The following is a 26,429-nucleotide window of genomic DNA, read 5'->3' on the forward strand; positions in this document are numbered from 1 at the left end:
TAACAAATCAACTCCAGGACTTTTCAGTTACTGAAATCTTAGTCCTCCAATTCAGGATGAAGACTCTAGTTACAAGAAAAACAAGACCTGAATGTTCAGATGCAACATTTTTGAGGTCCTTATCCTTTATCATCAATGTCAAGAGTGCTCACACACACACACACACACACACACACACACACACACACACACACGGCATACTTTTGTTTTCAATTGTTTTCTCCTTTTTGGCATCAATCTTTCCACACATGTAGTGTTTTTATGTGGGGTGCACATGGAAATGTTAGGATGTGTGCCTCCCACAAATTTCATATTCACCGTTTTACTCTTGTCTCCCTTTGAATCTCTGATCTGAGTTCACATCCTGGGCCCTAGAGAACTTATGCATTCACTCAGACTTTATGTGAGATGTTTTATGAGGTGCAGAGCTTGGAATGAGAATGAATTCCTTTTGTTATTAAGGTGTATAGAAGCTGGCTCTTTGTGAGATTTGTCCTTTTAGCCCCCAAGAAATCCCTCTCTTTCAAAACTCAAACCACAACATATAGTATACATTTTCAGTAGGTTGAAGGAGAGCTGCTTAGGGCCATATAGGCTTGGACCAATCTATAATTTGAAAATATCAGCTGCAAAGAGGACCTAATGTCTTTGAACTTGTCTGGGAAGAGATTATAAAACCATTAATCAGGAAAATAAGGAAATCAGAAGCCCAAGAGAAGATTTGAGGGCAGAGGGAGTGGGGATGGTATCTTGGGAACTCACTTTGTGACAATAGGTTTTAGGCGGAGAGGCACCAGTGAGGAAAGCAGCTCATCAGGGTCCAAGGAAGCATCAGCCAACCATGCTCCTTCTCCCATCACTTAAAGTTCATCTCCAGAGCTAAGCACATTGCTGTGGTCCACATCCCAGTATTTTACGTTCTGAAGCCCATGGAATAATGCATTCTCCTTGGGGCTCTGTGTTCCTTTTAGTCCCTATATCTCCTGTTGGAGAGAAGTTCTCTGACTTTGGATCTATGATTTTTAACTGTTTCTGGACTGAAAATAGCACAGGGTACAGGATGTAATGTGGTTAATATAGATAAGACATTGAGGTAAGTATCTGAATACAACTTAGGAACAAAACAGAAAGTGGGAAGAATTGTCAGTTAAAACTTGTCATAGGAGTTTACATATAAATGCTAACAATACCATTTTGATTGATTGATTTTTTAAAATATATGTTTTTATTGATTTTTAGAGAGGAAGTAAGAGAGAGGGATAGATAGAAACACTGATGAGAGAGAAACATCATTGATCCATTGCCCCCTGCACACCCCCTAATGTGGATTAAGCCAGCAACTTAGGCATGGGCCCTGGCCTGGAATCAAACTAGTGACCTCTTGCTTCCTGGCTGGACCCTCCACCACTGAGCCACACCTTTGAGGCTTGATTTATGACCACAGCAATTATGTTGACAGCAATAATTGAACACAACATAATTGAACAGAAACATGATTATCATCAGCGTGCTCAATGTAACTAAAATTATATCCATAGCAGTATAACTGTATGTCTTTCTATTTAAATATCATTCCCCATATACTGATAATTTATAACAAATCTGACACATAAAGTCCCTTCCTACCTTCATAAATCTAATTCTTTTGGTGGCAGGGCTGGATGAAGAGGAATACTCAATTATAGTATTATGTGAGGATAAGGAAAAACATCCAAGTTCTCAGAATGCACTTTCTGCAAAATTTACATGCTTCTCGTTGCACTTGCAAAGGATCATGAGTTTATGTGTTGTTAAAAATAAATGCATTCATATCCATGAAATGGAAACTGTCAATATGGCTCACCAAATATACCTATATCAATTCCAGCTCCTGCCTCATAAACGTATGAGAATTAAGAAAAGTTTTAAGGCAAGGTTACCTTACTCAACTATAGTTACAAACAATACCAATATATCTGCTTTCATTATACTTACTTGTATTTTATTGCCATTTTGTTTTTATTATAGGACATACATACACTGAACCTTTCAAAATTTATTTTATGTTTAATTTGAATATTTTTTCAGTTATGCTTTTGATTAAACCGGTGTAAAAAGTTTCAATCATTTCCCAAAAAAGTTGGGAAAGTGGACGCTTATGGAGGAGGTAGGAATGTTAGCCAGATAAATACTCCACCTGAAGAGTACCTCCATGTGTTAACTTCCATCCTCGTCCTGCCTCCTAGTGGTTGGTAACATGTCACAGCCACAACTGTACCACATTAAGTCTGGAAGGCTTTTGTTTCTAGGTCAGAAACAAAAACTGGTAGTCAACTGACAGACCAGCTAAGGTTCGCTGGTGTTGTAGAAAAATTTTCTCAATAGGTTAAAAAAAATATTCTAAATACCAGCTCTTTGTAGCTGCTCCTTAGAAAGAAGAATCTTTCCTAAAATTCCAAGGACAGATGCTACCATTCAGCTCAAATTATCAGAGTTCTATCACTGATTATCTTCACCTTCACACTCGGCATTACAAAGGTCAGGTACCCAGATTTCCTGGATCGTGATTTTATCCCTAGTAAGTAGTTCTGGACATGACTATAGAATAAGCTTAACTAGTAGGAATAGAATTAAATTGAAATTCAGAGTATTCAGGATACCTGTAGAGTTTATCATTGGGTTTCACATTCTTCTTATTCAAATATTCTTGCTAGAATAATCTGCAAAAGGGGTAAAACTACAAGAACATATGGAAGCATGGACTTCCCTAAGTGTCCTACGTGATGGCTTCTCATTGTTATTGTTCTTAAGTTTCTGTTTTGCTTCCTTTGTTTGTTTTCCACTCCTATGAACTTAACTTTCATTTCTCACTCCACTCCTGTTGGGGAACTCCTCGGTGGAGAGCTGGTCACTGGCTTGGTGAGTGAACATTGACCTGACTTACAGCTAATCTCCTCTGTTGAGTTAAGACTCCTATACATGTCCTGAAAGAAAGTGGGAGCAGTTCCTGGAGACAAAAGGTTTGTGGGTAGCAGACTGAATGTGTTTGGTGTCTTAATTTGTGTTTCTGAAGCTGCTCTGCTGAGTGTCTCTACTGAGGTTGCAGAAAAGAGGAACACTGAATCTGGGGGAAGAGTGATCTTTAGAGAAGGGCCGTTTAAAAGAGCAGTCTTATGGGTTTCTTTGGAGAGACCATTATTTTTCCAGGCTGAGTTACCTCATCTTACTGTTCTGTAGTTTTAACTTTTTACCTTTCCAAGGTGAGCCAGAATATTCTTCTTTTCCCAGACAGAAAATCCCTTCCTCCTAATCTCCAGGAAGCCTGAGAGATTAGCACTGTTCTCCCTCTTCATAAATCCCAAGCTCCTGGTGAGGCCAGCAGGAGACATATGGGAAGGACAGGCTCTTAGGGGCTCTGCCAGAGATCAGATCTTCTTGAAGCTGGTCTCTTACTGTTTCGTTATATTAATTTTACTTACTTATTTATTTATTTATTTATTTATTGTTACAAAACTTTATTCTTAAATGTACAATTAGCTCAGAGACAACACTTCTTCATTCTATCTGTAGGAGATATGATCACAAAGAATCCAGATGTGCAAATAGGAATGGAATTTAGGATCACCATTGCCCTAAGCACGAGGAACAGCTCATTTCTGGCCAAATTTCTTAATTTCACCTGTGTTTTGGGGGCCTTTCCCTTTGGTCTTTGCTTTCTGTTGGAATGCCTTTTCTTCCTCATTCATCTCCTTGGTCTGCTTCTTGGACTGCCTTGGGGGGGCTTTTTCTTGTCACCTTTGAGACTGCATATGACACCTCCTGTTCTTTAAAAAAAAAAAATATATATATATATATAAATTTATAATTAATATAAATATTCATATTTAATTAAGGTATTATATCTTACCATTGCCCCCCCATCTCACTCCCATACATGCCCTCACCCCCCAAACTTTTGCGTCCATTGGTTATGCTTATATGCATGCACACAAGTCTTTCAGTTGATCTCTTATCTCCCCCCACCTCTCCCTAGCCTCCCCGCTGTAATTTGACCTTCTGTTTGATGCTTTACTGTCTTTGTAGCTATCTTTTTGTTCAACAATTTATAATTTTCTTTATTATCCATAAATGAGTGAGATCATATGGTATTTTTCTTTCATTGACTGGCTTATTTCAGGTAGCATAATGTTCTCCAATTCCACCCAGGTTGCTGCAAAATGGTAAGAACTTCTTTTTTATGGCAGCATAGTATTCCATTGTGTAGATGTACCTCAGTTTTCTGATTCAGCCATCTGCTGATGGGCACCTAGGCTGTTTCCAGATCTTAGCTATTATAATTGTGCTGCTATGAACATAGGGGTGCATACATTCTTTCTTATTGGTATCTTCAGTTTCTTAGGATATATTCCTAGGAGTGGAATTACTGGGTCAAATGGGAGTTCCATTTTCAGTTTTTTGAGGAAACTTTATGCTAATATATTTTATTGTTATGTTTTGTTTTGTTTTTTACAGAGAGGAAGGGAGAGGGATAGAGAGTTATAAACATCTATGAGAGAGAATCATCTATCAGCTGCCTCCTGCACACCCCCTACTGGGGATGTGCCAGCAATCAGAACATTCCCTTGACCAGAATCAAACCCTGGACCTTTCAGTCTGCAGACTGATTCTCTATCCACTGAGCCAAACCAGTTCCGGAATGCAAATTGACCCACCTACTGTTCTTTCCCTTAGTGCTGATTCTTTTACTGAAGTCAGTAACTTCTGGGAAGCTGTGTACAGCCTTCCTGATAAATGACCAGCACTTTGGCCAGCCTGATGAGAGAGGCTGGATAACCAGGTTGCTGCTTATCTCTGTAGCCCCCATGTGGCCACTTGTCTCTCAAAGATGAAGGTTCTGGAACAGGCAATTTATTCTCTCCTGAGTGCTATGTTACCTCAGGGCACCCTATGACTCTCTGGTGCCCTCTCTGACTTTAGAGTGCATTCTGCATCATCATGGACATAATCCTTATATTATTTATTACCTTAAGCCTTTACTGACTTTTCTCTTGCCTGGAGCTAAGAAAGGGAGTTTGTCATTTTTTTTTTTTTTTTTTAGAAAGAACTCCATCTTAATCTCACCTTTGAACAATTTGCACCTAGTTATCTCTGTTACATAGATTTTGAAGTGTACTTAACTTCCTCCCCCGTCTCAGAGATTATGGATCTGTGACTCATACCTGGATGAGGTCCATATTTGGTGTAAACTAACTGCATCTCAAGGGCTATTTCAGGTCCCTCCAAACATGAGAAAATGTTTTTAAATATTTTAAAGATTTTACATTAAAATATCAATAACCTGTGGCATAAAACTACATTAACTTCTACCTAATGTACAATCAATATTAAGTATCTATAAAAATTATATTTTGAGATGGGGAGCGAAAGTTAAAAAAAAAAATAAAAGAGTAAGATGGTATAAAATAAGATGGATATTCCTATGGTATACATGTAAAAACAAGAAACAACAACAATAATAAACCAAAAGGTTATAGTAGAACAAGGTATCTATAGAGCCCTAGTAAAAGGACTTCATTGTTTTAAATAAATTTTAGGTCTCAGTGTTAGAAGGCACTTTTAAGTAAAGTCTTTGAGGAAATGAGGGGATGTTTTGTCCTGAGTGATTAAGGAACATAAATGCAATCAGTGTGGTTTGATGGGAAGGTGAGTTGAGTGGGTAAGGCAATAGAAAGGGATGTTTAAAATAGGCCTAACTAGGCTATGATAAAGATGGATTCACTGCCGAAACCGGTGCATTGGCCTGCGGACTAAAAGGTCCCAGGTTTGATTCCAGACAAGGGCATGTACCTTAGATGTAGTCACATCCCCAGTAGGGGGTGTGCAAGAGGCAGCTGATGGATGATTCTCTCTCATCGATGTTTCTAACTCTCTATCCTCTCTCTTCCTCTCTGTAAAAAATCAATAACATATATTTAAAAAAAAAATGGATTCACTGATGGCATGCATCTGAGCAATGGAGTGGCAGGGTAAATGTGTACTTTAAAAAAAAAAAAATCACTCTAACCCAACCAGATGTGGCTCAGCAGGTTGAGAGTTGGCCCAGGAACCAGGAGGTCACGGGTTCGATTCTGGTCAGGGCATATGCCCAGGTTGCGTTTGTAAGCTCGATCTCCAGTAGGGGGTGTGCAGGAGGCAGCTAATCAATGGTTCTCTCTCATCACTGGTGTTTTTATCTCTTTCCCTTCCTCTCTGAAATCAATAAAAAATATGTTAAAAATATATAAAAATCACTGTGGCTGATGGTGAACAGAGATGCAAGCAGACGATGAGACCAGTGATAGGAGCAGGAAAACTAGTGGGAAAACCATTCCTGGAATCTAGATAAAAGACTCATTTGCACGGGACCTAATGAGAAGAGGTCTGATGAACTGACAATGAGAGAAAGGGATGAATTAGGTTTGTTTTATAAAGATGACTTCTATTTTCAAATGATTTATTTGAAACAAATTGACATGAGAGCTAGAGATCTTATGATGAGGTTCATTAATGTGGTACAGACTAAACACTGGAGGGAAGAAGGCAGTGGAGAAGAAAGAACTCTGAATATAATTACATATGCAAAGTGAAAGAAATCAGACTCAAATGACCATATATTAAAATTGATCAGTAAAGGTAATTCCACAAAAACACAGGTGAGATTAGTGGTAGCCTGAGACTTGGGTTCAGAAAGGGCATTAGGCTTGTTTTTAAGAAATAGATATGTTCTTGAATTGGATTGTGGTGATAGTTATTCTGTTTCATAAATTTATTAGAAATTACTGTACTCTTAAAATGAATGCATGTGATGTAAATATAACTCAGTAAAACTGTTCAAATAAAGTAAGTCACACAGAGAGAAGAGCAACGTAGAAGCATGGTTCATGTATGTAACATACTGGATATGCTTGAGAGTAGGAAAGAAGAGAAAAGAATAATGAAGAGTGACACAATGCTTTTGGTAGGAAAGGCCTCAATTTGTCCTCTATCCATATAGAGAAAGAGAAAACAGCAAGCATTGCCTTGATGGGGTGAAATTTGTCATGTGACATACACTAAGTAAAGTGTTTGAAATCATTACAAAGGAACCTTTTCATTCTTTCACTGACTATTCTTCTTCTCCGTCTCTTTTCCTTTCTTTAATGAATATTAAAGTCCTGTTCTAAATGTCTGTCCAACCAGAATCCTTTCTATTCCTGCCTTTCTTATCCTGCCCCTTCAATATTCCCAGCCTTGCAGGAGTCTGTGAGCAAGAAGAGCCTCTGGAGTCAGGACAGGAAGAAGCCAGAGGAGCACAGCAATGGATTTTTCATCACAGGGGAGCATACACGAGGAGGTGATCTGCCACATCTGCCGGCAGCTCCTGACAGAGCCCCTGAGCCTGGACTGTGGCCACAGCTTCTGCCACGCCTGTATCTCTGCAAACAATGAGTCAGTGAGCCTCCTCGAAGGGCAACACTGCTGTCCTGTGTGCAAGAGCACATCCAAGCCTGGGAACTTCCTGCCTAATCAGCAGTTGGGCAACATAGTGAAGAAAGTTGAGGAAGTCAACATGTGGCCCCACCAGCAGCAGAGGAGAGATCTCTGTGAGCACCATGGGGAAAATTGCCATCTCTTCTGTAAGGAGGATGGGAAGGCCATTTGCAGCCTTTGTGTCCAGGAGCAGCACCAAGGCCACCAAATATCTAGCGTGGAGGAGGTGGTCAAGGAATGTCAGGTATGCCCCAGAGTGTGGAAGCATTGGGCAGAATGTCACCTGAAGTGAAATCTTTATTGCTTAATCCTATTTCTTTCCCTTGTCATCGTAGAACTGATGCTGCACTCTCTTTGATATTATTGGTTCAGCTTCTGAGGCCTGAGGGACGTTGACTCAGCTTCTGAGGCCTGAGGGACGTGGTTGTGCATTCATTCATTTTCTTCAATAATATGAATATCAAAGAGAAGTTGTACGAGTGAGAGTTGCTTCCCAAGATATGTTCTGATTGCCCCCATGAACAGTTGGGATATTTAGGAACATGGTTGGTTAGATCTGGGAAGAGTGTTCTGGAGAACAAAAAGATTTTGCTTGCTGCAGGATCAGTTCTTTCTCTAGGAAAAAAGAGAAATCCAAACTACTCTTGAAACAGAGATGGACACTTGCATCATCCTGGAATAAAGGACACACATACTTCCTCAGATTTCTGTCTGCATTCTCAGTTCTGATTGCTAGTTTCAGTTCTGAAATTCTAGTCTCTTCTGAGATGAGCCTGATTTCTTCTTCATTTATCCTCTGTCCAGGTGCTGAGAAAACTCACAGCTTGACTTTGGTGGTTCCTTTCTCACAGGAGAAGCTAGAGGCAGCTCTGGACAGGTTGATGCAGGAGCAGCTGGAAGTTGAGGAGTTGGAAGCTGTCATCAATGAAGAGAGAGCTACCAGGAAGGTAAAAAGACATTATTCCTGCGGCAGCTCTAAAACAGCAAACTGAGCAGCACCTTGTCCAATCACAAGGAGGCTTCTTCCTCTTTGTTGCCTCAGAATTAATGGGTCCAGAAGACTTTTGCCCAGTCCTCATTCAATTCCTTTCCTACAGAGTAGACACTCCCAAGTCAAAGCAACTGTTTAGAGGCAAAGATATAGAGAGAACCAATGTAAAAGTGATTTGTGCATCTTTGTCCCATTTCAGTTATGAAGTTTGAGGATCTGATACTTCCAGAAGAAACGTTAAGGCAGGCTCAGGATTCCCTGTTTTGTAGATATGGGTGGAAGAATTTCATAGGCAGTATGGCATAATTATCCAAGACAGGTGGCTGCAATCCAAGTCTCATTCAAGTAGCACATTGTATTTCCTGGTGGGCCTTGAGAAAGTAAACTTGAATAAATTAGTTTGGGAACAGCTCAAGGGAAAATAGTTGGAAAAATGCTTTTCCCAGGAATGGCTCATTTCCTTTTACCTCCTAAGTACCTGAGAAAAGTAGTTTTTGTCTTGGATCCCAAGGCCCATAAAAAGTAAACCCTCAGTTAGACACCCTGATTGCCTCTTTCTCTTCTCTTCCCCCCAAAAAATCACATGCAGGCTGAGACAGAGAGGATTCGAAAAGGGTTTGATGAAATGAGAGAAATCCTGGACAGGAAGGAGCACAGGGAGCTGCAAAAGCTGAGCGAACACGAAGTGCATGTGCTGGATAACTTGGCAATGGTTGAAGACCAGGTGATCCTACAGAAGCAGTACACGAGAGAGCTCATCTCAGATCTCCAACGTCGTATGTGTGAATTATTTATAGACACGCTGCAGGTAAGTCTTGGGCCGGAGCACCTATATATGTGATTTGGGGGAATCACAGAGATTAAGCTTCCTTCCCCTCTGGGTAGGAAAGATATGTTTGATCATCCAGTGTTCCTTCTCTGGAACACAGATCTCCATGTCATTCATGGGTCATTGGGAAAATTTAATGTACAAATGGAAAGGGAAATTCACATGATTATCTATACTAATAAAAGGGTAATATGTTAATTAGACCATACGTCTTCTGAATGACCTTCTGGATGTCCTGGTAAAAGCCATGGTGGTGAGGCCAAGGCAGAGGCAATTAGGGGTGATCAGGAGGGCAGAGGAGAGCAGTTGGGGGGATCAGGCAAGCAGTGAAGAGCAGTTAGTGGACCAAGCCAGCAGGGGAGAGCAGTTAGGGCAATCAGGTTGGTAGGCAGGTAAGTGGCTAGGAACCAGTGGTCCTGGATTGTGAGAGGGATGTCCAATGGCTGGACATCCCCTGAGGTGTCCCGGATTGGAGAGGATGCAGGCCGACCTGAGGGGACCCCCCCACCCCCTGTGCACAATTTCATGCACTGGTCCTCTAGTTGTTTTATAAAAGGTTATGAAAACTTTGGAAAGAGATTTTAATAGACTTCTATTATCTGTGATCTAGCATTTGTAATATTTTTTTTATTAAGCTTAGTCAAACAATTCATATCTCTCTTTAAGTTTGATTTTGTTAATGTTTTGTTAAGAAGTGGCAAATGTTGAATGGCTATGCCTTTTGATAGCCTAAGGACAAGTTTACATGTAAACAAGTTTGCTTCTCAGTTCCCAGGGCAGAAAAAAGAAGGTTTAAAATTATTAGACTTTAAAATTTATTCTTAAAAATATAAAAGTTTATTAATTAAAAAAAAAAAAAACTAAGGAAATTAAAAAACCTGATGAACAATATTAACTGTTGATTATATTAGAATCAGAGATACGGGAGGGGAGTGGACTGACAATTCTCAGAGGAAAAGGGAGTGGTGGATGATGTGGGAAGAGACTGAACATAAACTGTGCATCTATGGATGAGAACAATGGGGGGTGGGGAAAGGGCAGAGGGTGGGGTGGGAAACTGGTGGAGGAGGGAAAAAAGAAGTGGCAAATGTAATGGCACCTGTGTGAAGGATGAGCATTTATGAATATCTATGTGTGCTTCTGTGTGTGAGTGTGCGTGTGTGCGTGTGTGTGCACACACTGCCTAGGGAAGGATTCGGAGGAAAAATATACTCAATAAATAAATTGAACCCAGAATGAATGTTATTTTTTTTCATGGAATTAACTTCATGACTAGAATCTTAAACTATGAAAATTGGAAATTCAGGTTATTTCATTTCTCTGACCTCTTGCGTTCCTTTTTGATAGCTGAACAAGACTTTCTTTTTTTTTCTTTTAATATTTTTTATTGATTTTTCACAGAGAGGAAGAGAGAGGGATAGAGAGTTAGAAACATCAATGAGAGAGAATCATCGATCAGCTGCCTCTTGCACACCCCCTACTGGGGATATGCCCGCAACCAGGGTACATGCCCTTGACCAGAATCGAACCCGGGATCTTTCAGCCCGCAGGCCGACGCTCTATCCACTGAGCCAAACTGGTCCTGGTTGAAAAAGAATTTCTTAACTTCATTTCCAATACCGAAATAATTGATTTTCATTTGCTGGATCATTACTTCTTTTTTATAAAATATGTTTTTTGAGGTATAAAATACATGAAAAATATATTCATTGCAAGTATACAATTCAAATAATTGTAGTAAATATACTGAGTTGTTAAACCATGTAGAGATTCAGTTTGACATTTATTAAAAAACTCTCCCCTACTCCACTGAATTATTTTGTCACCTTTGTTATACATGTTTTCCATTATTGTGACTTCATAGAACATTTCTTTTCCTTAAAAATTATTTGAAAAGAAGTGAGACAATTCAATTTCAAAACAATTCTAATGTACTAGTAAATCAGTTGTTCTCTAAGGAGATCATTTTAAGAAATGGTGCCCCAGGGATCATAGAATTTCACTGCCATCTAGTGGGTAGAAGCCAGAGTTGCTGTTCATCCAGCTACAAAGTACAGAGCAGACCCCATTGCAAATACCTGGGCCAGAAATACTATCCTATGTCCATAGAATTTTCTATGAAACTTTTTTATATCTTGCTAATTTTTATTAAAATCCTGCTGAGAATTTTATAGAGTGAGAAGATGGCAGTCTGCTAAGAAATAGACAGTTTCTGTATGAGACAATTGTTTGTCTACCCAACATCATTCAATTACTTTTTTTTTTTATATAACCATCTCTTAAATTACCTTTTGAGGAACCCATCTCTACCATATGTCCATGCAGCTGATTAGAGTTGAGAATATCAATAACATGAGGGATATATGTGTCTCCCAATTCTAGGTAATCAGCATATTTAATTCCTAAAATAGCATATCTATTCCAAAGATGCAGTAATTATTTGAAGATATGCACCTGACCCATTCAGGGTAATGATTTGTATGCCTTAGAAATTTATTCTTATGCTTAGAAAGAGAAATTATCTTTTCTGCTACATGATATGTTCAGGATTATCACTTAAACAAGGATGTTCAAGTTGATGCCTTATAGAGAATGAAAAGAAAGTCCAAATAGCAGGTAGAAAATAAAATTTTGAGAATTTTGAGAAAGAACAGACCCTGGTAATAATATTTTTTTCTAGAAATCTAGCTAATGCAAAAGTTCTGCCTGTTACCTGAGTTTTTCCTTTTTTAAAAAAATTTAAGGCAGTTTTAGTTGTTTTTTGTTTGTTTGCTTGTTTGTTTTATTTTTTATTTTATCAGACAACAAAACCTTAACACAGAATGTAAAACTTTTGAGCAGGTACAGCCAACTGGTAGACAAGGCTTTGTTGGTATAAAAGGGTTTAGACTAAATAGGGTGAAATCAAATATATTGGTGTATTTTTGTTCAAATAAGTAAAGCAAATAATGTTGTGATAGGAAAGAGTAGGTAGCTGAGAGAAGGACTGAACTGGCTTAATGCAATGTTGGAATTCAGAGTAAAACACTTTTAAAACATTTTTTAAAAATATGTTTTTACTGATTTCAGAAAAAGGGAGAGGAAAAAAGAGAGATAGAAACATTAATAATGAGACAGAATCACTGACCAACTCCCTCTTCTATGGCCCCTACTAGGATTGAGCCTGCATCTTAGGCATGTACCCTGACCAGGAATTCAACCATGATCTCTTGGTTAATGGGTCGATGCTCAGCCACTGAGGCACAGCCAGGATAAGATACACTTTTTAATTAAAGATAGCGATGAAGTAGATATTGATACTATTCTGGACAATGGAATGTAAATGTCTGGGACACAGTCGATTTCATTTTAGACATTCTCTGCTACTGGTGTCTGTGACTTATACCATACTTACACATTGATGTGATTCCCGTAGGGTAGTAGTGTGTAGACTATATATAGAGTGAGTAGAGAAAGACAGAGAAAAACATTTGCTTGAAGTGCTAGTTTGCTTGTTCCTACAGCAAAAGAAAAATATACATCCTGAGAAATGTAAGTATCAATTAGTCATCTTTGATTCCCCAGAGTTTGGAATTATATCTAAAAATAATTTTTCTGTTGTCACTGGAATATATAAACTCATAATAAATTAAGGGGGTCTTCTCATAAATGTGTATAAAGAAATAGGAGGCACCTCTCTTCCTTTTAAATATATTCTGTCTTCAGATTCTGTAAGGATTTTATTATCCTTACATGAGTCCTCTAGGATGGTTGCTCTGGGTCTTATCTCTACAGTTTGTCCATCTATTTATTTATGCCAAAACAAGGGTGCTAGAGATGTGAAGAGGAAGGTGAGTAAAACTTTGAAAGATAGGAAAACTTATCACTCCTTTGACGGTTGCCAGACAAAATAAGGAATGTGTAATTAAATTTGAAATTCAAATAAATAACACATTATTTTTTAGTGTGTATCTTAAATATCTCAGAGGTCATACTTATACTGAAACATATTTATGATTTATTCAAAATTACATTTTAACTAGCCATTTTAATCTTCTAAATCTGGCAACCTTACTCTGGACTTAATGTTTTCTCTCTTTTCTCCAGGATATGATTAACACCTTAGAAAGGTATGTGTGTGAGACCAAGCATGGTCTTTTTTTTTTTTTTTTTTTTTTGTATGATGACAATATTATAGCTATAAGAGTATCTTGAATCAATCATAATTTTAAAAAATGACAGATGTAGTAAACTTGGGTATTATATTATTTCAAATTGTGGATAACAGGTGAAACTTTGTAATGGTATGGAATGTGGGTGGTGGGAGGTCACAGATTTTGGGATAATAGAAGTATTAGAAATAAGAGTCCCAAACAAGAAGGATGCAAAGAGGCCTATACCAAGACACATTATAATTAAAATGCCACCTAGAGACTACTAGGTTAAGTGAAATTAGCCAATAAAAAAAAGAGGAATATCAGATGACCTCCCTTATTTGTGGAATCTAATGAACACAATGAATTGACCAACAGAATAAGACCCAAGATATGGAGGCTAGAAACAGATGGACTTATCTCGGGGGCGGGAGGGCGGAGGACAAGAAGAGATAAACCAAAGAACTTATATACTTATATGCATAGACCATGGATGCAGACAATAGTGTAATAAAGGCCTTGGAGAGGTAGAGGCTGGCTAGAGATGGATAAGAGGTGAAGGGAATGGAGGATATCTGTAATATTATACTGCCAACATAAAGTATATATTTAAATTTTAAAAATGTCAATGGTTAAAGACAAAATAAGAATCTTTTTTTAAAAAAATACTATATTTTTAGAATTCTTGTGATGAGTTTATTAATTCTTTATTTTTAAAATATATTTTATTTATTTTTCACAGAGAGGAAGGGAGAGGGAGAGTCCGAAACATCGATGGGAGAGAAATATTAATCAGCTGCCTCTTGCACACCTCCTACTGGAGATGTGCCCACAACCAAGGTACATGACCTTGACTAGAATCCAACTCAGGACCCTTTAGTCCGCAGGCTGACAATCTATCCACTGAGCCAAACCGGTCTGGGATAAAAAATATAGTTTTATTGATTTCAGAGAGGAAGGGAGAGTAAAAAAGGGATAGAAACATCAATGGTAAGAGAGAATCATTGATTGGCTGCCTCCTGCACACCCGACACTGGAGATTGAGCCCATAACCTGAGCATGTGCCTGGACCAGGAATCAAACCATAGCTCCTGGTTCATAGGTTGGTGCTCAACCACTAAGCCATGCCAACTGGGCAAAAGCAGCAAGAGAAAGGTAATTAGTTACCTACCCATAAGATTGTCAGTTGATTACTCAAAAGAAACTTTGCAGACCAGAAGGAAGTGCCATGAAATATTCAAAGTGATGAAAAGCAAGGAGCTACTATTATACTAAGATTACTCTACTAGCAAAGCTCTCATTAAGAACTGAAGTCTGGTAAAGAGCTTCATAGATAAGAAAAAGTTAAAGTAGTTCATTACCACCAAACAAGTATTACATTAAATGTCGAAATGTGCCCTAACCAGTTTGGCTCAGTGGATAGAGTGTCAGCCTGCGGACTAAAGGGTCCCAGGTTCGATTATGGTCAAGGGCATGTACTCTGGTTTTGGCACATCCCCAGTAGAGGGTGTGTAGGAGGCAGCTGATTGATGTTTCCCTCTCATCGATGTTTCTAACTCTCTATCCCTTTCCCTTCCTCTCTGTAAAAAAAAAAAAAAGAAAAAAAAGAAAAAAAAATCAATAAAATATATTTTAAAAATAAATGGTGAAAGGCATTCTTTAAGAAGAAAAAGAAAAATTAAAAATGTGAACAATGAAATGCTAATAAAAACATATCTGTCAATAATTAAAAACAAACAAGCAGAACAGAAACAGACTCAAAGATACAGAGAACATTCTGACAGTTGCCATATGGATGGGGGAAATAACTAGGTATGGTGTCAGATAGGTATGAGATTGGGGGTATGAGTACTTAGTAAGTTTTAGAATGTCAAATCACTGGGATGAACACCTGAAACTAATGTAATATTGTATGTCCACTGTAATTGAAAAATGAAAATGATTTGAAATAAAAAAATAGGTTACAGTATCAGAACACCATGACCTCACTCATTTTAGTCAAACCTTAATCTCTTGCTTCTATACTTAACAGGTGCTTATCTTATCACAGGGAGGATCTGTTCCTCTTTACCTCACAGGTTCCCAAATCTTTCACAAGGACATTTTCCTTACATATCCATTTCTCCATAGTGAAACAAGGTCTTTCTAGGTGATGCTCTTTGGATTGCAACAAATTAACTAATTAATTAATTAATTAATTAATTTAAGACTCAAATCTCAGGGAATACTGACTTTAATCCTGGTGTCAATAATATATTTCTTTTCTTTTTACATGTGTTAGGAACTGCTAGGAAAAATGGCTTTCTTTGTCTAAAGTTTGCCTACCCTCTGGGCAGCATCTAGCATATGAAATTCTGACCACTAGTAATTTGGCTGTATTAACTTCTCCTTTCCCAAATGAAATGATTCCCCAGGGAATGTGACTTTATATGTTACTAGAGGCACAGTGCATGAAATTCATGCACAGGGTGTGTGGGGGGTGTCCCTCAGCCCAGACTAGACTCTCTTCAATATGGGATTCCTTGTGGGATGTTCAACTGCCCCTAGGCTGGGTGTAAACAGGCAGTGGGACATCCCTCTTACAATCCAAGACTGCTGGCTCCCAACAGCTTGCTTGCCTGCCCTCCTGATTGTCCCTAACCATTTCTGGCTGCCAGCCTGATCGCCCCCTAACCACTCCCATGCCAGCCTGATTGATATCTAACTGCTGTATGCCCCCAACTTCCCTCCTCTGCTGGCCTGGTCACCCCTAACTGCCCTCTCCTGCAGGGTTGATCACCTACAACTGCCCTCCCTTGCAGGCCTGGTGCCTCCTAACTGCCATCCCTTGCTGGCCATCTTGTGGTGGCCATCTTGTGTCCACATGGGGGCACGATCTTAAACCACATGGGGCAGCCAGATTATGTGTTGGAGTGATGGTCAATCTGCATATCATTCTTTTATTAGATAGGATAGAGGCCTGGTGCATAGCTGGGGGCCCTGAAGGGTGTCCTGGATCAGGGTGGGGGTTCCCTTGGAGTGTGGGGCGGCCTGGGCAAGGGGCCTGTGGTAGTTTGCAGCCAGCCATGCCCCCCAGCAGCCCAATCGGAGGCCCTGGTATCTGGAATTATTTACCTTCTACTATTGAAACTTTGTAGCCTAGAGCGGAGCCAAGCCCCCTGCTTGCTCCATGGCTGCCGTATTTCTGTTTCGATTTGTTTACCTTCCATAATTGAAACTTTATATCCTTGAGTGGAGGCCTAGGCCAGCCAGGGTGTGTGGAAGGTTGGCTTCCTTGATTGCCAAGGAAAACCAAGCTTTTATCCTGCTCTCTGTGGCTGCAGCCATCTTGGTTGGGGTTAATTTGCATACTGTCTCTGATTGCCTGTTGAGCAGAGCTTGCAGGCTTAGTGGAATTGTGGTTAATTTGCATATTGCTCTTTTATTAGGTAGGATACTCGGCATCTGTACTGAAATAATGGACATAGAAAACACTTCAGATTTGCAATACAGAGCCCCCATAGTTGATAACTTAAAGCTCTCAGTAGCCAGGTTCTAGAGCAGTGGCTCTCAACCTTCCTAATGCCGCAACCCTTTAATACAGTTTCTCATGTTGTGGTGACCCCCAACCATACAATTATTTTTGCTGATACTTCATAACTGTAATTTTGATACTGTTATGAATCATAATGTAAGTATCTGTGTTTTCCAATGGTTTTAGGCAACCCCTCTGAAAGGGTTGTTTGACCCCCAAAGCAGTTGCAACCCACAGGATGAGAACCGCTGTTCTAGAGCCTCTCCACTAAGCATCTGAGATGGCAGTAACTCCTCCATATGTGATATGTGAAATACTTTTTATTAGAGGCACCAGACAACTTTTAAGGTACCACCATTACATCTAATAGAATATTATTTAAATAAGTAGAGAGTATGGAGTTAATTTTTCCATTTTGGAAGGAAGAACATGAGCTTCATGAGAAAAAGTCCTTCCCAAGGTCACAAGGGGAGTAAATAGAAAGGTAATCACAAAAACAATCCTTCTGGTTGCAGTGTCAGGGCTCTCACCTGTCCCTCCCTCAAATGATAAGGCATCAATGGAATGAAAGATGAGAGAGACATTGGTCTTAGAGAGACATTAGGTAAGAAGTATGAGGGGTCAATTTATGTCTTTTCTAGGAGTGAGAACTGCACCTTGAAGATGCCAAAAATTGTTTTGAAGAAACTAAAGAGTGCATTCCGATTTCCAGATCTGCCTCATTTGCTGCAAGTGTTTAAAGGTGAGGAGAGCCAGAGGAATGATGTGTGTACGGGGGAGATTCTTATAGTACCAGAGTACATGGGGTAATGGGTGTTTTTCTATATAAGGATAAAAAATGATGCGGTAGTCTTCACAAGAAGACCTCGATACCCTGAACTGAAGTTGTGAACACATCTAAGTGGGAATGGCCAGCTGTCCTCCTTCACCAGCTGACAACCTCACAGGCTTCCCCTACCCTGTTCCCACTCTAGAGAAAAGACAGGTATCAGAGTTCCCTTCTTTGCTTCTAACATCATTGAAACTTTTGTCATTTCAGAGCTGGCGGAAGCCCAAAACTACTGGGGTAAGAAGTTACAAGTTCTTCAAATCACCGTGTTTTGACCCCTTTTCAGAAGCTGTGCTTACTTGTAGGTCCCATGACCTGAGTTACCTGTGTTCCATCCAAATAAGTATACATACAACAGTTCTTAATTGATTTACTCATCATTGACAGTTGGACTTATGCTCCTCCAGGTCAATTTCCCATATTCCTTCTCACAATGTCTCAAGACACATGCCATATTTAATTCACCCAACTGTGTATTTTTTCCTTACAGTGAACTTGATGCTGAATCCACTCAACACTTTGTCGAACATTGTCATTTCTGAAGATCGGAGACAAATCACAGTTGGGAACTATTTTATGTTTGGGAATGTATATCCACATGATTTTTCTTCTCTTGATGTCTTGGGCAGCCAAAATTTCTCCTCAGGAAAATATTACTGGGAAGTTGATGTATCCAAGAAGATTGCCTGGATCTTGGGAGTGTACAGCAAGACAAGTAATCTCAATAGAAAAAAAAGCTCTGGGTTTGTTTTTAACCCATATGCACATTACCAAAATGCTTACACCAGATTCAGACCTGAAAATGGCTACTGGGTTGTAGGGTTACAGAATGAATCTGAGTACAATGCCTTTGAGGACTCTGCCACCTCTGATCCCAAGGTCTTGACTCTTCCCATGGCTGTTGCTCCCCATCGAGTTGGGGTTTTTCTAGACTATGAAGCAAGCACTGTCTCATTTTTTAATGTCACAAACCACGGATCACTCATCTACAAGTTCTCTAAATGTCACTTTTCCCAGACAGTTTATCCCTATTTCAATCCTTGTAAATGCCCTGTTCCCATGATTCTCTGCCCACCAAGCTCCTGAATGTTCTCCTTCCCTCACCCACTTCTGTGTAGTGACCTTTGTCACTGAATCTGAGTTCACTGCTCCATTCAGACCTTCTCTTCCTTGTTGCCTCCCTGCTGTAAAATATTTGTTGATTCTTGGCTTAGAAGAGAAGCTTATTTACTCAGTTACTCATTTTCTGTATTATCAACAGAAGATATGTAATCCCTCTTCAAAACAGGGAAGTACTGGTGTAATATCTCTGCCCTGCCATTTCTCCATATCTTCCTTTATCACTAACTTGAAGAGGTGCCAACCATGACCTTAGGACAATCCATAATCACCACCAGAACTGAGGAGTGTTTGAGTGTAAGTCTGTTTGTTACCTGACAGACAGCAGGTTGTCCAGAGAGTATTTTGTGTGGGATTTGGGGGAGCACACAAATGCAACATATGTACTCAGAGTCAATATTTTTTGTTCAGAGTGTTTGAGTTTAAATCCTCTCTCTCTTAATGCTGTTAACAATGAATACATTTTTTCCTTCTCATAAAATGAAATTTGGATGATAAACTGTACCTAACTTAACATTGTTGTGTAAAACTAACATTCACTCAATGTAAAGCGCCTTTTTAAGAGTCCTGCACTATTTATAATAAACTAGAGGCCTGGTGCACAGCCCAGCATACACTCTCTCCAATCCACGACCCCTTGGATATCCCTCTCACTATCTGGGACCACTGGCTCCTAACCACTCACCTGCCTGCTGGCCTGATCCCCCTAACTGCTCTCCCCTGAGAGCCTGATCTCCCTAACTGGCAGACTGGTGCAGCCACTGTGGAGAACAAATGGAACTCCCATTTGACCCAGTAATCCCACTCCTAGGAATATATCCTAAGAAAATGGAAACACCAATAAGAAAGGATATATGCACCCTTATGTTCATAGCAGCACAATTTACAATAGCTAAGATTTGGAAACAGCCTAGGTGCCCATCAGCAGATGACTGGGTCAGAAAACTAGGAATACTATGGAATACTATGCTGCCATAAAAAGAAGGAATTCTTACCATTTGCAGCAACCTGGAAGAAATTGGAGAACATTATGCTAAGTGAAATAAGCCAGTCAATGAAAGAAAAATACCACATGATCTCACTCATTTGTGGATAATAAAAAACATTAAAAATTGATGAACAAAAAGATAGGTACAGAGACAGTGAAGACTGTCAGTTTATAGGAGGAAGGTCTTATATGCATGCATATAAGAATAACCAATGGATGCAAAACATTGGTGGTGAAGGCATGTATGGGTATGGGGTGGGGAGGGCAATGGTAAGATATGTACACATATAATACCTTAATTAAAAAATGAAAAAAAATTAGGGTGGCTACTGCACAGAACCCAAACCAAGACATAGAGGGGTAATAACATGTTCCAGTGGAATGTAAAAGAGAGTACTCGGCCTGGGAAAGGTATGTACATGCACTTATACTCACACAAGCACACAGAAAATATATATAAATAATGATATTTGTAAATATATAGAGAGTATCTTTATCCAAGTTAATTTTAAATTATATCAGAAAAGGATGAATTCCTTCAGGGAGGTGAAGGAATTTATAAACTTTGAAGTATGTTCCAATGTTCCATGGCTAATGAGCAGATGAGGCAGAATTAGAACTGGGTCTGTGTTTCTGCAGCTCCAAAGCTGTTTCTGCAGTTCACTTTCCAAAAAAACATAGGTATCAAATTCACTAGGATGGGGGTACGAGGGAAAAACCAGGAAATGCTGATTTATAGAAGGAGCTTGGAGCATTATAAGAAAATCTTAGGTGCCAGGAAATAGTGAATGACATTCTCAATTTACATAGCCATTAATGAAGCAAGAGCTGCTCATGGTAATGGTTTAATTACAAGTTGAATACTTAATGATCAAGATGCTTTTGCAGGTGATATGTAAAGAGTGAACACTGAACAGTGAAGAGCTTTTACTTTGAAATCAGATAGAATTTCATAATCACACTCATATTGCTATTTACAAGCCTAATTTAGATTAAGTTAAATTGGATACAGTTATCATTAGACATAAAAACACTAAGAACATGATAAGAATACTGTGTGAGCCTGGCTAGCATGGCTCAGTGGTTGTATATTTACCTATGAACCAGGAGGAAGCCAAGATTTGATTCCTGGTCAGTGAATATACCTGGGTTGTAGGCTCTATCCCCAGAGTGGGGTGAGCAGGAGGCAGCCAATCAATGATTTTTTCAGCGTTGATGTTTTATTTCTCCATCTCCCTTCCTCTATGAAGTTTTTTTTTTTTTTAAGTAATGTGGAAATTGAAAAATTGAATGTTTGCCTGACTAGTGTGTATGAGCATCGACCCGTAAACCAGAAGACCATGGTTCGATTTCTGGTCAGAGCACATACCTGGGTTACGGGTTCCATCTTCAGAAGCGGGTGTGCAGGAGGCAGCAGATCAATGATTCTCTCTCACCATTGATGTTTCTCTCTCTCCTCTCTTCCTCACTCTCTTTGACATCAACATTAACATAAAATAAAAAGAAAAGAAAAATAGAACGTTTACACTAACTTTCTCATTTCCTAGCACATGAGCAGTAATCCAAATTGGTATTGATTAATTTTCTCTGTGAGTTCAAATAGTGAATGTTAGGAATGAATATTAATATACTTCAAATACTAGACCTTTGTTGTGTTTTGAAACTAGATTAATGAACCACATCTTTTTAAATCTCATCTTTTTGCATAATAAACATTGTTTTGTATTTATCTATTTTTAAAAATGTTTATTGGTGAAAGTATCACAGATGTCCACTTTATTTCCCCATTGACCCATTTTAACCTGCACCCAACATTCTGTTTTTGAAATTTCCAAATATATTTGATCTTATCATTTTCAAGTATATAATTCTAGGTTGTAATTTATTTTCTCTAAACATTCTCTTTGCATTTGCTGTGTGACAGTTTGCTCTCAATCACATTGCAGTTCAACAGTTATGCAAGATGAATATGTTCTAGACGTCTACTGGATAACATTCTGCCTGTGGGTAACTGTACTATACTGAGCATTTAGTAATTATTTTTTAGTATAAAATAATGTTTTATCTTCTTGTAGCTACCAATTCCTTTATTTAAAGTACGGGAATAGCTTTTTTAAATCTAAGTGAATATACTAGGTAAAAGTTATTTGACATTCTTTTGTATTCTGATAGTAATTCTCTTTCATTAGAAAGCCTTTCCTCTGTTGCCTAGGCATGTTTCCATGTTGGTTCACACACTGACTTCCAGTGATAGAGGCAGGGCAGGGGTTCTGTACGGGCTCCTCAGCAGTTAGGCATGTAGGTCAGTGTTTCCCTTTCCTGGCCAGCCTCGCTCTTTCCAGGGAGCTGAGGGCTGCAGTTGTCCTCAGGCGTGAGTAGAGCCTCTTTTCCCCTCCAGTGAGACAGCAGGGCAGATGCTACAGGAAGGAGTGTTCCTGCAGTGCGTGTCTGGCATTTTCATTCCCCACTGCTCCCAACCTGCTTATTAAGCCGGGTTGGCTCAGTGGTAGAGCGTCGGTATGCCGACTGAAGGGTCCCGGGTTCGATTCTGGTCAAGGGCATGTACCTTGGTTGCGGGCACATCCCCAGTAGTGGGTGTGCAAGAGGCACCTGGTCAATGTTTCTCTCTCATTGACGTTTCTAGCTCTCTATCTTTCTCTCTTCCTCTCTGTAAAAAATCAATAAAATATATTAAAGAAAAAAAAAGAGAGAGAGAGAGAGAAATGGAAACACTGGGCTGCTTGGCCAATATCTGCTCTGGTCCCTGTCTCACAAGCAGTTCTTCGGTTCTCCATTTCTAGAAGACCTATGGGGGGAGGGGATTCCAAAATAGTTATAGAATAGATAACTATCAGATGGGTATATCCAACTTCTCTCTGTCTCTGTCTCTCTCTCACATGTGCCTTTCTCATAGACATCGGGGGAATTAAATTCTTATTTATACTCCCCTGACCTCTGTTTTCCTTTTACCCTATTGCCACAATAACTGAAACCAGAGCTCATTAAGAAAAACCTGAACTCTGTGGAACAGGTATACAAGTTTAAGATGTGAAACAAGTTACAAAAATGTTCCTGAGTTAGAAAACACAAAGGAAACTTCTTCAGGCTAAGACATCATTAAAAAAAAAAGAAAAAAGAAAAAGAACTCCAAGGTGGTTTGGCTTAGTGGTTAGACTATCAGCCTGAGGACTGAAGGGTCCCAAGTTAGGTTCTGGTCAAGGACACATGCCTGGGTTGCAGGCTTGATTGATCCCCGATGGGGGATGTACAAGAGGCAACCAATCAGTGATTCTCTCTTATCAGTGATGTTTTTATCTTTCTCTCCTTCTCCCTTCCAATCTGAAGTCAATCAAAATATTTTTCTAAAAAGAAAAAACAGCATCCATTGCCCCAACCAGAGCCCTCTCCTCACAGAGTATGAATCCTGTATGTATCTTTCATTTACATTGCTTCTTCTCAGGACATGTCCTGAGGAAAGATTCTGGACTCCAAATAAAACATTTTGGGCATCAACTGTAGATTTTCTCATGATTCAAGTATCAGATCTAGGGTTTTATTTCTCTCTAACCTTTGCACCTCTGAGTGGCAAATACTCACATGTCTTGGTTTTAGGACAATTTTGTGACATTAATTTTGAAGATAGTTGTCCATAATACAAATTTCAGAAGCAGAGGTTTAGTAGAATTTCAGGGAATAAGCAAGCTTTGTCCTGTGGGTTCATCCATGGAAACTGAACATGCAGTGGTATCTAGAGATATCATTAATTGATGACCAGAAGTTTCTAAATCTTGAGGACCTGATATCCCTGTTGGAATAGAGATAGATGATCTGTACCTAAGGATATCAGATTCCAATGATCAATCATCTATTTTGCCCAAGGTTTGTAACAAGGAAATCTATTGATTCTGACTCTTAATCTTTCCATTTTGTCCAAATATAGGTCTGGTTTTTATACATACACATGGTGCTATGAACCTCCCATACCAGAGGACTCATTTAGTCACCTTAGTATGGAAACTAATGTATTGTTTATCTTACCAGAGTAGTTTGTTTTGGGACATTATTTTAAATACATTTAATTTTCTAGTTACTCATTGTTCATTTGTAAAGTATAATTGCCTTTCAATATTGGTCTTGGGTCCTATGCTTTCTTAATGTACTTATTAATTTTAGTAGGTTCTTCTAAATGTATTTTGATTTTCTACACAAACTTTCTATCATCTGCAAATAAGGATTTTTTATTTCTCTTGTTCTGATTTTTAAAAATTCATTTTTCTTACCTATTTTTGGGCTAGGGTCTACAGTTCAATGATGACTACAGGGAGTGAGTGTTGATATGTTTCTTGAAATGTTCCCAACCATAGAATTTATTTAATATTTGACCAGTAAGTATGATTTTAACTGAAGGCTCTTTCTTATTTTTTCTTATGAGATTGATAGTCCTAATTTATTATTATAATATCATGAACATGTATTGAATTTTGTGTGATGCTTTTTGGCATTGATTGAAATGAACATATAATATTTACCTTTTGTTTTTCATTAAAATCCTTTATATTTTACTAGAGGCCCAGTGCATGAATTTATGCATGGGTGGGGTCCCTTGGGTGGCCTGCAGGAATAGGGAAACCCAAAGTCCAGTGCTGCCTGCAACTCCTACCTAACACTCCTGCTCATCCTGGCCCCAGTGTGCCTGCTATGGTCTCTTGCCCAAATTAGTCCTGATAGGGAGAGGATCACTATCAGGAACTTTTTTTATTTTTAATAAAAAAAAGAACTTTAAAAATAAATAAATAAATGGAAGATGGTGATGTAATCATGAAACAACATACATTGAGTCCAACCTAATCAGAGGACTGCCTGTATATTATATGATAATATCTGGAGGGTTTTGGAGAGCTCAAAGTATGACTTCATGAGTGACAAACACAGCATAGGGTTATTAATTGCAATGTTCAAAAGAAATGAGCTCTGTTATTCAAAGACCCCATCCTCTGTGTATCACTTCCTTCATTTCCAAACTTTTCCACGGATCAAATATCCATCATTACCATAATCATTATCACAATTTACCTGTTCCACTAAACACAGCTTTAGAATTGTTTCATACTCTATTAGCCAGGGTTCTCGAGAGAAACAGAACCAATATTATTTATATCCTTCATATATTTAAAGAAGATTGATTTATGAAGAATTGGCTTATGTGGTTATGGTATTTGAATAGTTCCTGGCCCTGTCTTGCACAGGCTGAAGATCTCAGGATAACAGGTGGTGTGATTTATTCCAAGTTCAACAGCTTGACAATCAGAGTAGTCAGTGGTGTATAAGTCCTAGTCCCAGGGCAGGAGAAAAAGTATTTCCCCACTCAAGCAGGTAGGCAGGAAGCAAAAAGAACACTTTATTTCTTTCTCTGCCTCTTCATTCTGCTTAGACCCTTAATCTAGTTTATTGTGACCAAGTGCTAATCTCATCTGGAAACAACACCCTCACAGACATACCCAGAAACAATATTTAATCTGGGCTACCAGAGGACAGTCACGCTGACTCATAAAATTATTCATGACAATTACTTCCCTGTTTCATTTCTATTATGTTAAGACTATAAAGATTATATGTTAAATGGTATTAGAAAATATTGCTCATCAACTGATACATCGTGCAGTTTGATCTATGCAGTCCATTTAGGAAAATTTAGGAAAAGTGCCATGTTGTCCTTATTGAATCCAGGTACTGAAAGCCAGCACCTCAGTGCAACCATGCTGTGGTAGCCCCCCTGGCTGACCACCTGAGGTAATTTCTGATTTGGGCAGCCATGCCCTCTCACAGAAAGGCCAGGACATAAATTGGCCAAGTTCACTTAGCTTAGCTGGTAGGTACAGCACAGGGGAAAGCTGCCAGGATCACTGCCTCAGGTGGGCCTTCAGTGAGGGGCCTCCCTGTGGTAAAGGAGGTATTTCATTCCCTCCTCATCCCTAACGGAACAAGATGTGTGACAGTACACAGTGCAGGTCAGCCTCGTTTTCCAAATGTTCCCAGAAAGGGAACCTGACCCTTGGTGTGTCTGGCTAGGGCCAGCTGGTGATGTGTAAATGTTTTACTTCTTGCAGGAAAAAATCTCATAACCCACGTCCAGGTGAATTTTAGAGGACATTTATTAATGCTGGGACAGTGAAATAAGAAAAGACTGGGGAAAGGAGCCTAGGCTGGTCTGGTTTGGTTCACTAAACAGAGAAAATTGTGCTTTGGAGACAGACTCAGGGAGTTTGAGAGGAATTGCTGCTGCCCTGATTATAAGCCTCCTGGAGTCCCTTGGGGGTTAGGAGAGGCATGTCTGTGAAGGAAGACGGGGAGTAGGGAAGGCATGAGAGTTCTCCTGGAAAGGAGAGAGCTTGCAGGACCTTAGTTTTTGGGGACTTTAAAGGCTTAGTGTTTAGGAAAGATCTTAGGGAAGGATCTATTTTTTTTTTTTTAATTTTTATTTATTTATTTATTTATTTATTTATTTATTTATTTATTTTTAGGGAAGGATCTCAATGCT

The 26,429-nt window shown here is 39.1% G+C and overlaps 1 protein-coding gene across 2 annotated transcripts; it reads left to right on the forward strand.

Annotated features, from left to right (window-relative positions):
* Window positions 1-2,843: 2,843 nt before the first annotated feature.
* On the forward strand, window positions 2,844-19,522 carry LOC311627680 (E3 ubiquitin-protein ligase TRIM22-like). Of its 2 annotated transcripts, XM_084894225.1 has the most exons (8): window positions 2,844-2,898; window positions 7,247-7,732; window positions 8,340-8,435; window positions 9,069-9,287; window positions 13,395-13,417; window positions 17,597-17,697; window positions 17,995-18,021; window positions 18,275-19,522. In XM_084894225.1, the coding sequence occupies exons 2-8, from the start codon at window positions 7,316-7,318 to the stop codon at window positions 18,868-18,870; spliced, it is 1,479 nt and encodes a 492-aa protein (XP_084750351.1). In that variant the 5' UTR covers window positions 2,844-2,898; window positions 7,247-7,315; the 3' UTR covers window positions 18,871-19,522. The 2 variants fall into 2 exon arrangements, with proteins under 2 accessions (XP_084750351.1, XP_084750350.1); XM_084894224.1 differs by lacking the exon at window positions 13,395-13,417 and having other exon boundaries at window positions 17,565-17,697.
* The last annotated feature ends 6,907 nt before the right edge of the window (window positions 19,523-26,429 follow it).

The sequence above is a fragment of the Pipistrellus hanaki genome (assembly GCF_964339955.1).
Source record: "Pipistrellus hanaki genome assembly, chromosome: 9".
Taxonomy (NCBI): Eukaryota; Metazoa; Chordata; class Mammalia; order Chiroptera; family Vespertilionidae; genus Pipistrellus; species Pipistrellus hanaki.

Coding starts and splice junctions, on each gene's coding strand:
- LOC311627680 (XM_084894224.1), top strand. CDS start 7,316: ATGGATTTTTCATCACAGGGGAGCATACACGAGGAGGTGATCTGCCAC. Junction 8,436..9,068: donor AAGAGAGAGCTACCAGGAAG/GTAAAAAGACAT, acceptor AATCACATGCAG/GCTGAGACAGAGAGGATTCG. Junction 9,288..17,564: donor TATTTATAGACACGCTGCAG/GTAAGTCTTGGG, acceptor ACATTAGGTAAG/AAGTATGAGGGGTCAATTTA.